Source organism: Oryctolagus cuniculus, chromosome 8, assembly GCF_964237555.1.
Source record: "Oryctolagus cuniculus chromosome 8, mOryCun1.1, whole genome shotgun sequence".
In the NCBI taxonomy this organism is placed as follows: Eukaryota; Metazoa; Chordata; class Mammalia; order Lagomorpha; family Leporidae; genus Oryctolagus; species Oryctolagus cuniculus.
Genome location: NC_091439.1, coordinates 58,066,500 through 58,078,863, shown reverse-complemented (window position 1 = coordinate 58,078,863; position 12,364 = coordinate 58,066,500). Strand labels below are relative to the sequence as shown.

Below are 12,364 nucleotides of genomic sequence, written 5' to 3'. Positions count from 1 at the left end.
AAGGCTGCCTCAAGGATAAAGAGTTAATGCAATTGGAGCTTTAGGAGTTGTGCTCTGGCAGAGGATGAATAATCACAAACAATGGTAGCTCTTACTGTAATTCAAAGATGCCATAACTCCTTGCAAGCCAGTTTAAGGAAATATGATAATCACTCAAATCTCCCAGTCCCCAGAAGAAAGAACATTCTTATTCTACATGATAAAGTATAACATGGAGAGCTAAATATCTCTTAGGAAAGATTTGGACAGATATTCCATTTTGAGAATTTTCTTCCTTCTATTGTGATGTTTTGATTAATTTTGCCATTTAATGTACTTATTTGCTCACTAATTTTATATTTATTTTAGACAGAGTAGCGACAGTAAATGTATGGCTATGAAATTTTTACATTATAGTTGTTTTATGTACCAAAGTTGGTGTTATTCATGGCCTCTCCGCCACTAGTTTGAACCCAAAGTTGGCAAAAAAACAAAGTTACAAACACGAGAGACACATTGGGAAGCCCCTATTTTAAATAATTGGATGGTGACTTCCTGTAGAGACCTGTTCCTATTAAAAAAAATTCCTCCAAATTTTGTATCAATTCATCTCTTTGTTAGTGAGAGCAGTTTATATCTGTCCTAATATAACCAAAACTAAGAGAAAAATATGACATTCTCCCCTTGTTCCTGGCAAGAACAGAAAGATGAGGAAAAGAAAATTGACCTTAGCTAACCTTAAACAGCAATACTATTTTTTTGCATTCATATTTAATCTTTCTATGTAATATTAAAGCAATTATATACAACACAAAAGTTAATCTATTAATTATGATTTATCTTATTTCCTTTTGGGTTTTGCTTCAGAATTTTTAAATGACTTAATAAGAGGCTCATACAGACATAAGTAGCCCATAAATCTTTTCAATGGTCAGATAAATAACAAGAAGCAGGTTTATCTCCTTTTTATAGATGATCACAAGTGACTAGCAGTATAATGCAATAAAACAACTTAACTGGGAGTCAGGAAGTCATGGGTAAAAATAAGATTGTAATTCATTTTGATGTCACCTCAATGCCAAAGGATGAACAGCCTGCATCTGAAAATGGCAAATATATGTAAATTTCCAAGAAAATTTAACAAAATATTTTTAATGTGCAGCAAAATGACAGTGCAGAAAAAAGAAGAGGAAGCGCCAATATTGTCTTAGAACAGAACATGCCAATCACACTTTAATGCCCTTGCGTTATGTACTCTAAAAGCTGTACTGCTTGAGACATCCTGGGAAGGACGAGAGGAGGCAAAAGTTTGTACAGAGGGGACTTAAAGAAGACTATGGCAGGGTCAGAGTCACAGCTGCAGTGAATTTAAGCAAACTTGTCCTCTTGCGCTCTCTAGTCGAGGATGAAAATAAAATGCTGAATGCTCAAACTTAGCTTATCATTAAAATACTTATCTTGTTATTCACAAGGTAACCTTTCACTTATATCAATTGTCAATCCTTTATGATTCATAGTGAAAGGAAAGGAATTGTCTTGTAAATTGTTTCAAAATCTTTTAAATTATTTGGAAAACTTCATCCAAAAAATGGTTTGCATTCCTGATTATGTTAGGCATCAGTTAATGTCCAGAGAAGATAGCGGATTGTTCACTCTCATTCGAAGGTTAGGTTGGGTTGGGGTTTTACCAAAAATAAATAAATAAATAAAAAGTGATGGATAATTTCAAAAATAAAAGATACCCTGCAGAAAATAAAGTATATAATTTATTTCAGTGAGCACTTCCATGGATGTTCCTATGTACAAAAAAAATTCAATCTACAAATTTTAGTACTCTCAAACCCACTCCCTCAAGCTTCTGACTCATTGTATTTCAAGTACTCTTTTCATAAAACCTGACTACATCCAAACCTGTCCTCTAAAATAAGTACCCGCCTTATATTAGAAAACCATGAATCTGCATTGATGCTAAGCAGGTTTGAGTGTCCTTTTAGAGACACCTTCCAAGGGGCTTGTCTACTTTAAAATACAATCATTTGCCATGTTCTATCCATCACTTAAAAAATTTGAAAATACTACAGCATTGCATTCAAATTAAAATCTGCTAATCTAAAAATGACAAAGAAGTAAAGAATAAAAAAGAATTACAAACACAAATCTAAATGTTTCTCATTTACACAGAAACAGTGAATAGTAAATAAAAATTTATTTTAATTGCTGGATTTTTTAAATTTGTTTTCAAGGTGGCAAATGAAAATTGATACCTCAAACTCCAGAGAGGTGCTAGCAAAGGCACACTTAATCGAAATACATTTATCCACAGGATGTTGAAGGTTGTGTTTAAAATTGCTTTTAATTGCAGACATTTGAAATAGTGTCCTTGGGAACTGAAGTATACATATATATTAGTGACGGTCGTGCAATTTAATTTACCCCATAGATACACATGGGCCACCTTTTAAAACTGATTTGCAATAGTTGCAAATATAAAGCCAAATTAAAACTTTATGGTGAATAACTCAGCAAAAATTTTTGTTAATTCTGTATCAAACAACTGAATATCACCACTCTCAAATTTCCATGTCAGTTTCCATCCTGAGCCATAGTTGTGTCTTTGAAAGCCAACCTAAGAATCAGAATGGTTAACACCTCCAGAACAGTTTTCTCTCTCTGGGCCCTCTAAATCTCTCCTAGCATTCAAGAGTACACTCTCTAGAGTGATGTTATTAACACTCTACCTTGCCTATAATACAAGTAAAATTCCTACAAATAAGTGTGTTTCTCTTCACATGAAATCAGGCTAGGTCGAATCGAGAAAACCTTGGAGCCTGTTTAGTCTAAATTTCACTTTGTAGATTAATGAATGATTAAATTATTTCAACAATTGCTTCTGCAATGACAATAAAATTTTATTTAAACTTCTATTTTGAAAATTAAAATAGACAATTACTAAATTTTTATTCAATAAAAAGTAAGTTTTTCATGCATCTATTTGAAGTTGCATCCTGCAGTCTCTTATCCTATGTCTCTGAAAGGTGGGATATTTTAATATCTTCAATCGAGATAAGAGGTAGAGGAAAATCAAACACATTAGGCATCTGAAGGACATTGCATCCTTAGCCACTTTGACCAGCTGGTACTTCACTTCCAATCATTTCAATTGCATTTTTCTACTGTGATGGATAAAAATTCAGCTCAGCTACACTTCTAGAAATTTCTCTGTAAAAGGAAGTGATAGCTTTCATCTTGAGTAGTCTTTCTATTTTCCATCCTGTCTTGGAAAATAAGAATACTGAGAATTTCAGTGACCACATAACTAGCGGAATAAGGAAGATAAAGAAACCCGTAATTATTCAGAGTTCCTTTTCTTGTTTCAAAGAGATGTTTTTACTACTTGTTTCCTCATAAAAGTACACATTTTAGATCCACTGCTAAACAAGTGAGAAGCCAGAATATCCAAAATATAATCCTCTCATTAACTAGCTGTCCTCCTGCCATTCAACCCACATTTCATTTTCTTTTACCGTTGTCTCCAATATGTTGCATTTTTCTCACAAACCTAAGGTTAAACCTTAAGGACCTGGTATTATAATTAATTAGATAGATTTAAACATATACTATAAAGCTGCTAAATTATACAGGTAATATCAGAAATTCAATTAATCTCTTAATAAATGTATCTTCAGTTTGAGGTGATGCAAGCAGAGTTGCAAACTCTAAAAAAAACATACTTCAGTAGATATTTGAAGAGGTAGTAAAATAAATATACATCCTTGCACCTGTTTATGTGCAGGTGTACTATCAAAGCATAAAGCAGGCTTTGGGAAATATCCCTCAGTCTACTCTGCAAGGCCATGGCTGGTGACAGGGCTTATGTAACTGATAATCTCACCGAGGAACATCAGGTGTCTGTGCCCAGTGGTGTGACAGATACAGAAGTACTTTACAGAAGCTCCCAGGTCAAGCATGGATTAGAATCTAATGAAACCTAGAATGATCATGGGGTTGGTCCCTGTGTCCTGGGCAGGCTGCACAGTAAGACTGTTAAGTGGATAACATGGATTTCGAAGTCAATAGCATTAAAAAAAAATAAAAGTCTTACTATAAAAGCCCATTCTCGCTTACCCTTACCCCGTATCATGATGGACTGCGAAAAGCCTGCTTGCCACACTGCTACAGACTATGTCAGGACGTCTCTTAGGGACAGGCAAAGAGGGTGAAGTGGTCACACAAGCTCAGAGGCAGGTGCATCTGTCCGCGGGAGGTGCAATGCACGCATATGTAGTTAGTTTATTTTTCTTGAAAACCTCAAAAAAATCCTCTAATTAGATTTTGCAATCCTATGAGATGACATTTCAAAGCCCTGGGAAGCTTTCTCGAACTGCAAAATTAGCAAAACTGTCCCCATGAGAGGGCAGTAGGGGGCCGAGCTCGGGCCTGAGTCTTCCTCGCGCTCTCTCCCGGACTGGCCCTCGCTGTCAACCTGCTCCCTGTTGCCAGCGCTGTGGGCAGGGATGGCGCAAGACGTCCAGAGCCCTCAGACTCTCAGCCTCAGGCTCCTTTGAAGAAAAGCACACAGAGACACACACAAAGAATTCCGGATCTGGGAGCACGGGCCGCCATAGTCGGCTGACACTTGCGGGATGCTTTCGCTTCGGGCTGCCCCCCAAAGGAGCGGAAGGTGGTGCTTTCGCGATTCCCATTGCCCGCAGAGCCCCCTCTCCTGGTCGCGGCGAGTAGCCTGCAGTAGGTGCCCAGAGCGCGCGCTCCTGGCTCCGGTGTGCGCGTTTGTGCAACTCTTTGCAAGCGACTGTCAATCTATCTGCCTGCGTGACAATAAGAGACGGCTGCGGAAAGTTCCGCCTCGCAAAAACGCCCCAGGCGTCCCTGCTGTATCACCTGTGCCTAGGATACTGTCACTGTCATTGTCACCTTATTATTTGGCTTCCTAGTGGAAGACTAATTTACATTTCTACAGAAGTAAGAACTGCGCGTCTCTTGGAGTGGTTTTCTGTGTCTCTACTTTGAAGGGATAATGTGCTTGGGAGAGGAAAACCTGAGAAGGAGTAAATATCCCCCTCCAAATAGTAAAATATAACGGTCGCCAGGACCTGGACCGACCCTATCCACACTGAAATCTCGCTCGGCCACTGACCCTTCGCCGGGGCCACTCACTAATTTCTGCGTGCCTCCGTTACTTTCTTTGCAGAATGGGAAAGCGCCCAGTGTAGAGCGTTGGGGAGATTAAACGTGGGAACACGGAAGACGCTTAGAGCAGTCCCTGGGATACAATAGTCACTCTGTGTTAGCTGAAGTTAACATCTCCATCGGCCGCATCTTCACGTTTTGTGGAAGAACTGTCCTAGCTGCTTTCCGCCACCGGAACGCACTCGCCCTCAAGACGTGCCCGTGTCCCAAAGCCCAGGTGAGAGCCAGCACTAACCCGCCCTTTCCGTGCAGTGCAGGACCGGCAGCCACCCAGGCACCCTTGCCCGCACACACCCAGCTGCAGGGATCCCCTCCCCAGCGGCCGCGCGCGCCCCACCTGGGGCTGTGCTCCCATGGCTGCGGGGCGCCAGGGCAAAGGGTGCGCCCAAGAGCGCAGGTCCCTAGCTCTCCTGGCTGAGGAGTGTATTGGGAGGGTTTTCCTACCTGCCCCAGGTTTTTGCCCTTCTTACTGCCGCCGAAAGCCAGTCCTTGGTAAATGCCCGCAGATCGATTGGCTGCCTGGGCAGGCGTCTCCCCGCCCAGAGAGGACTTGATGGAGTTGAGTTTGGCCCGCGAGTTGCCAAGCTGTGAGCTCTCCACCATCAGCACCGCGGCCAGTAGGAGTAGGCAGCGGGACGAGTCCTTGCCGGCCATCTCCGGGCGAGGGGTTCCCGGGGAGGCGCAAAGCTCAGGAGGATGCGGAGTCTAGGGCAGGGACGACCCCAACACGGGGCCCCTCGCTTGGGGAGCGAGGGCTGGCAGACACTGGTTCTCCCAACCCTTCCTGGTGCGGGGATTCAGGACCTTAGGAACTCAGTCTCAAGCCTCAGGCCAGGAGCGAGCGAGACCCGCTTCTCCACCAGGGCAGGAAGTTCTGCAGTAACTGGAAGCAATCAAAGGCGAGGCGCCTTCTCGCCAAGGAGGCGTGACCCAAGGTGCAAGAAGACCCAGCCGGCGAATCGCGCCGCTTGCGTCGCTCCTCGCTGCGCACCTCCGTACTCCCGCTCGGATCACCGCGCCTCTAGGCTCCTCTTAATTGAACAGGAGATCCGCACCAGTCCCTTCTCCTTCGGTCTCAGTTACTTTTCTCTCCTCTCTTTTCCTACCCTTATTTTCAACTTTTGCATGACACAGGTCCTCCTTTTTCAAGGTTGCAGGAGCGGCAAATTGGGGTCGGGAGCCTCCTCGGTACCCGACCCTGGAGTCGCGAGGCGAGCCGCGCTGACCGCGCGCTCTCACAGTCGCCGCGAAGCGCTGTCCCCTGGTTCACACGGGGCAGCCGTGCGCGGCCGGCGACGCGGCGATGCCCTGGGAGCGGACTTGCGCCCGGCGCGGGCTCTTGCTCTCTCCTCCCCCACCCCCCGCCCTCCTTGCTTTTTATAGCTTCTCTCCGTGGGTTTTTTCCTCCGCCCCCAATTCAACAGTGACAAAGAGTGAAAACGTTTCTCTCACCCGCCACGCTCCCGCCCCCTCCTCTCCTTCCCAGCTCCCCCGCCTGCTTCTTCCCTTGCTCACCCTCCCACTCTTCCTCCACTCCGAAAGGAATGGAAAAATGGGATTCACCTCCAGAGGAACAATGCAGAGGTGGGGGACTCCCAGTTCCTGCCCACATCTCCCAGGAGTAGAGGGGCCTTTGGCAAGCATCCGAGGACCAAAGTGGAGCTGGATAGGGGCGAACTGCCCCAGTGTGACCGCCGCCGCTCTGCCTTGGTCCTCCCATCTGTCCTGCGCCCCTACTTCGGTGAGGAGCCCTGGAGAAGCTCGCTATATGCTTTGGAGAAATGAGCATCTGTGACTTAGTGTTGCTTTCTGCGTGTGCCTCCCGGCGAGGGCGTGAAGGCAGCGCAGTGTAGGTGCACCTAAGGACGCCTAGAAGCTTTGGGGAAAGATGGCCAAAAAGGGAAAGTGAGCGAGCCGATTCTCACCCTCGGAAGGTGTTTGGGTCTTTTCCGTCTCATCCTTCTCCACCCCTAGCCCCGCCACACACCTAGGGTATGGCTATGTCTCCGAAGCATTGCCAGGAAGGAGGTGCCCTTGGGTGCGCTCCGAGGGCTTGGACCTCATAGCTCCATTGGGCATCTTTACCATGCCAGGCAACTGTCCCCTTTGCAAAGAGGAAATCTCATACTGGAATGAACGGGGGCGTGAAGACTTTGAGGTCCTGCCTTCTTAGGCTCTCCCTGCTTCCTGGTCCCAGGGAATTCTAAGGGAAGCCTTTCCTGTCAGCCGCGCAGGCTCCCCAGGTCCGACTCCCGTCTGCAAAGGTGGAAGGCGGTTGCAAGAAGAACTGGGTGGCGCGGGCTCGCGGCGCTTGGGGGCGCCAGTGACAGCCGCTAAAGCAGGCGCAGAAGGGCGGGAGAGAAGAGCACTGACTTCCAAAGCAACGCAAGGCAATGCTGGAAAGGCGCTTTTATTTTTCTTCACAGGCATTCATGTCCTGGAGTAGTGAAGTCAATGCGTTGAGCCACGACTTGGAATTAGATAAGGACAGCAGCAGGGCGAGGATATCAGCAACATACTTTCAGAAATTTTCAGACTTCGATTCCTCAGCGTTCACACCTGATCATGTGACACACTAGCATGTCCAGGAGCGCAATTTACCTTGTTGCTAAATGAAAACACTAGTGACCTCTTTATTTTTCCCAAAACAACGCTAAGGATGGATTTAGAGCTTGTTTGTCCGAGACAGCTCCAGTTTTGCCATCTTTCTGTTCTTACCTGTAAAACTGTCTTGAAACTACTCATTCTGGGAAAGATTTGCTTTGTTTTGTTTTCATACGCAAGTAGGCAGGAACTAAAATTCAACAAATCCTCTGACCCTCTGACGTAGTTTATCTTTGTAATGCATTAGGGTGGACATTTTCATACTTTTAAAAAGGATTGGTTGATTGATTCGAAAGAGTGATAGAGTTTGAGAGTCGGAGAGAGAGAGAGAGAGAGAGAAGGAAATTTCTTCCACCTGCTGGTTCACTCCCCAGATGGCCACAATAGCTAGGGCTGAGCGAGACCAAAGGCAGGAGACAAGAACTCCACCCAAATCTCCCATGTGGGAGGCAGGAACTCAGATATTTGGGGCACCTCTGCTTGCCTGTCTCATTACCAGGGAGCTGAATGAGAAGCAGAGTAGCCAGGACCCAAACTGGCACTGCAATATGGGATGCAAGCAGTGGCTCAACCCACCACAACCCCCGCCCTCAAGATTTCTCATCATAATACGCTTTACAAGCACTTATAACAAATTATGCGGAGGAATAATAACATGAATGACCCTTAAAGGCGGCACGCTGGATAAGATAAGGTAGCCAGTAATGCATGATTCCACTTACGTGGAGTACTTAAAATATAAAGTAGTCAGACTTAGAGAATTAAAGAATGGGGCTGGGGGAGGAATGAATGGGAAGTTGCTATATCAACAGGTACAAAGTTTGAGTCAGAAAGCAGATACTTGGCCGAGCAGTTAAGCCCCAGGGTTAAGACCCCTGAGTCCCATACTGTAGTACCTAGTTCAGATTCTTGCTCTACTCCAAATTCCAGCTTCCTGCTGATACGCAAACTGGAAAGCAGCAATGATCACGGAAGCAACTGTGTGTGTATGTGGAAGTTTGGATTGCATTCCTGACGCTCAGGGCTCTCAGACTGGCCAGTCCATGCCACTATGGGCATTCAGGGAGGGAACCGGGGAATGGGTTCACTGTCTCTATCTCTTTCTCTCTCACAAAATAATTTTCAATTCTGTTCTTTTCAATAAAAGTTATTTTTAAAGGTTTTGGATAAACAGATAAACTGTAGAAATCTAGAGTTCTGCTCTAGAACATTGTACCTATTGTCAACAATGGTTTTTATGCAGAAAGATGTATGAGAGTAAATCTCATGTTAATTGTCCTTGCCACTACAAGTTTACATGTATAATATATAGGTAATATATAATGATATGTATGCCATAATTATGTACACACACACACATGAGCAGAAATGACTTGTAAGTTTATAAGGAAAGGTGAGGCATTTTAGGCACTAGCGGAAGGCAAGGAAACTGATCTGGACTCTATAAATAAACACTTGGGATTCAGCCTTTAGACCTTACAAAAAGGTTATATCTTTTGCCTCATTCTGATGTGTCAATCAAGAAACATTACAGATACAGAGAAAGCGGAGTTGAAAATTTACTGGTTAAGATATTTTTTGAATGATATTTTAAAGAAAAAGGAAAATAGAAAATACAACTGGATATGTAGGCAACAAATCGCCCCACTATTTACTCTGAAGGATAAAGATCTAAACCATATGCTGAAAAAAATTCAAATGAGACAAGAAAAAAATTGCACACATTTCATCTGTTTCTGCATCATTCCCTTTTCCTTTACCTCCAACCAAAATCCTACCCATATCCATAGGCCAAAATCTTCATGTGTACAACTAAATAGAAAAGAAATGTAAAGTGCAATGCATTCATGCCCGAGAAAACCCTCACTCCAGGAAGCATTAGTCAGAGATTCCTCAGAGCCTCACACAATACTCTCCATGCCCCCAAAGCAAACTTTTATGAATACTTAAAGTTCACATGAAACTTCTTTGCACAAATATTCTTCCATATTGGAGTTGGGCAGTTGGCATAGCAGTTGAGATACTGTGAGTGATCCCGTGAGTTTGCCTGCCTAGCCCATGCAGCTAGCCTGACTAATGACAGGTGGTGGCAGCCCTAGGAACATTTCCCCCCCTTCTGCCAATTACCCTTGCCTTCTGCCAATCAGGTAAACTGCTCCCGAGGTGGGGCCCAGGCCCACCTGGAAAGCTACCCTAGCTATGTGACCTTCAAGCTGATTGGAGAGGCATATTGGAGCCAGTGTCAGTTCTGTCCTATAGAGTTATATTGCCCTGAATTAGTTATGCCCTTCTGCCTGCCCTTTAAAAGTGTATGTGGTCATTAATTAAAGCGGACATGTTCACCGGAGCCTGTGCCCAGTGCTTCTTGTGGAAGAACACCATCGTCCCATTCTCCCTGACGGTGCAGGCCTTGCAGGATGAATCTGTGAGGGACACCTGCACACCATTTTGGAATGCTGGGGTTCCTCTCTGAGCTCCACTTTATGTTAATGCACACTCTGGGAGGCAAAAAATTATGGCTTGTGAGTTTGGGCAGCTGGTATCTGCATGGGAGACCCCTAGTGAGTTCCAGGCTCCTGATTTCAACTTTGTTCCCCCAGGCTTTTGTGGGTATGTGAGAATCAAATCAGAAATAAAATAGCTGTCTCTCTCTCTTTCTCTCTCTCTCTCTCTCTCTCCCTCCAGTAAAATGAAAATAAATAATAGTATTAATTAGAAAGAAAATCACACATATGAAATCAAACCCTGAAACATACAGCATTAGCTAAAATGGTCACAAAGCTAATTTCATTCACGATCACGTTTTCTGGACAACTGTTTAACAAAAAGAAACTGACATATACAAACCATAGGTAGACAAGTAGAGATGCATGCATAAAGCCAACCAATGCCAATAAACATAATCCTTTGGATTACTTTCATAACCTGACATGTGTTTGTCTCTTGTGTGTTTTACTAAGTATGGAAACACAGTTTTATATTTGAATTTGAAAATTGATTTTTATGTCACTTGAAATAACATAATTAGAGTGTTAACAAGACTGTTCAGATGTGATGACAGGTTGTCTTGTCCAGAAAAAAAGTGCCTCTATGGACATTCTCCTTTGGTTGTACATTCCCTCTCCTCTCTGCTCCTCTAGCTATGGGTCATTCTGGTTCCATAGAAAAGCCACAACTTTCTGAGTAGCATCTTGGTTTCTTTCTGAATACTTAACTCCAACCATAAGCTAATGGTACACCTTGTTGTCTTCCTCTTCTGTGTTGCTCTTTACCATTTTTCATCCCACTATGTCTCTCCCACACTAGTGAGACTTCAGATGGCAGTCTGCTGAGCAGCTGTTCATGCATTCACCACACACTTATTGAGTTTGGGGCTCTGTGGACACACAGATGGCCAAGTTGGGTTCTTAGCCCTGGGGGAGGTTTGCAGCCTACTTGACACAGAAATCTGCCTCTACGCCCTCTTAAGAGCCACAGTTCTGAGGCTTCCTCTGTTTTCACTGGGTTCAGAATTCCACCAGAATCAGAACATAGTCTCTCACAAGATACCTAGAACTTCCAAGTTCGCTTGAAATCATGTGACTATGAAATATAAAGGATTAGTGACATCCCCTAAAGTCTTTTCTTTCCTTGGAACTTAAATGCACATGTTAATAATAAGTCATATATGGGCAATACTTCTACATTTGTGGCTGAACCCAAAGAAATTACCTTAAATAATGGTCACTTTGAGTCAATAAGAACAAAAGCATTGTTCAATGGCAAACTTAAAAAGACAGATTACTATTTAGTTGGTACTATAGGACCTCAAATCATCTCCCATGCAGACAATGGACATGAAGATCTTTATTTATTTGGTTAGACCTTGGTGGTTTTTAAGGATATGGAAAATAAAGTTTATGGGTGTCCCTCTCCACACTAAACCCAAATACCTGGACCTGTAGTCCACACACTGAGGGTTTAATCATGTGTTATGTTTCTCATACTGGCTAAGAACAACTGTATCTTGTGCTGCTGTCAGTGACATTTTGAATAAATTTTATTAAAGTAAACTAGCAATGATAAAATGAAAATCTTGTGTTTCTGGATAGGAATAATTTTTAGATTACAGATGAAAAATTACATCTCATATTTGATCTGTGCCTTAGATTCCCTTGGTTTTTTTTGTTTGTTTGTTTGTTTTTGTTTTTTTTTTGTTTTTTTTTTTTTTGACAGGCAGAGTGGACAGTGAGAGAAAGAGACAGAGAGAAAGGTCTTCCTTTTGCTGTGGGTTCACCCTCCAATGGCTGCCGTGGCCGGCACACTGCAGCCGGCGCACTGCGCTGATCCGATGGCAGGAGCCAGGTACTTATCCTGGTCTCCCATGGGGTGCAGGGCCCAAGCACTTGGGCCATCCTCCACTGCACTCCCTGGCCACAGCAGAGAACTGGCCTGGAAGAGGGGCAACCAGGACAGAATCCGATGCCTCGACCAGGACTAGAACCTGGTGTGCCGTCGCCGCAAGGCAGAGGATTAGCCTAATGAGCTGTGGCGCCGGCCAAGATTCCCTTGTTAAGCTCCCTCCTGCCTCCAT

At 44.0% G+C, this 12,364-nt stretch overlaps 1 protein-coding gene across 1 annotated transcript in view; it reads right to left on the bottom strand.

Annotated features, from left to right (window-relative positions):
- The window catches only part of DKK2 (dickkopf WNT signaling pathway inhibitor 2), a 114,916-nt gene extending 108,372 nt beyond the window's left edge, over window positions 1-6,544 (bottom strand). The window contains exon 1 of the mRNA XM_002717198.5: window positions 5,632-6,544. Within this exon, the coding sequence (XP_002717244.1) occupies window positions 5,632-5,841 (210 nt within the window). The 5' untranslated portion in view covers window positions 5,842-6,544. The remainder of the gene's footprint in view (window positions 1-5,631) is intronic.
- Between the last annotated feature and the right edge of the window lie 5,820 nt (window positions 6,545-12,364).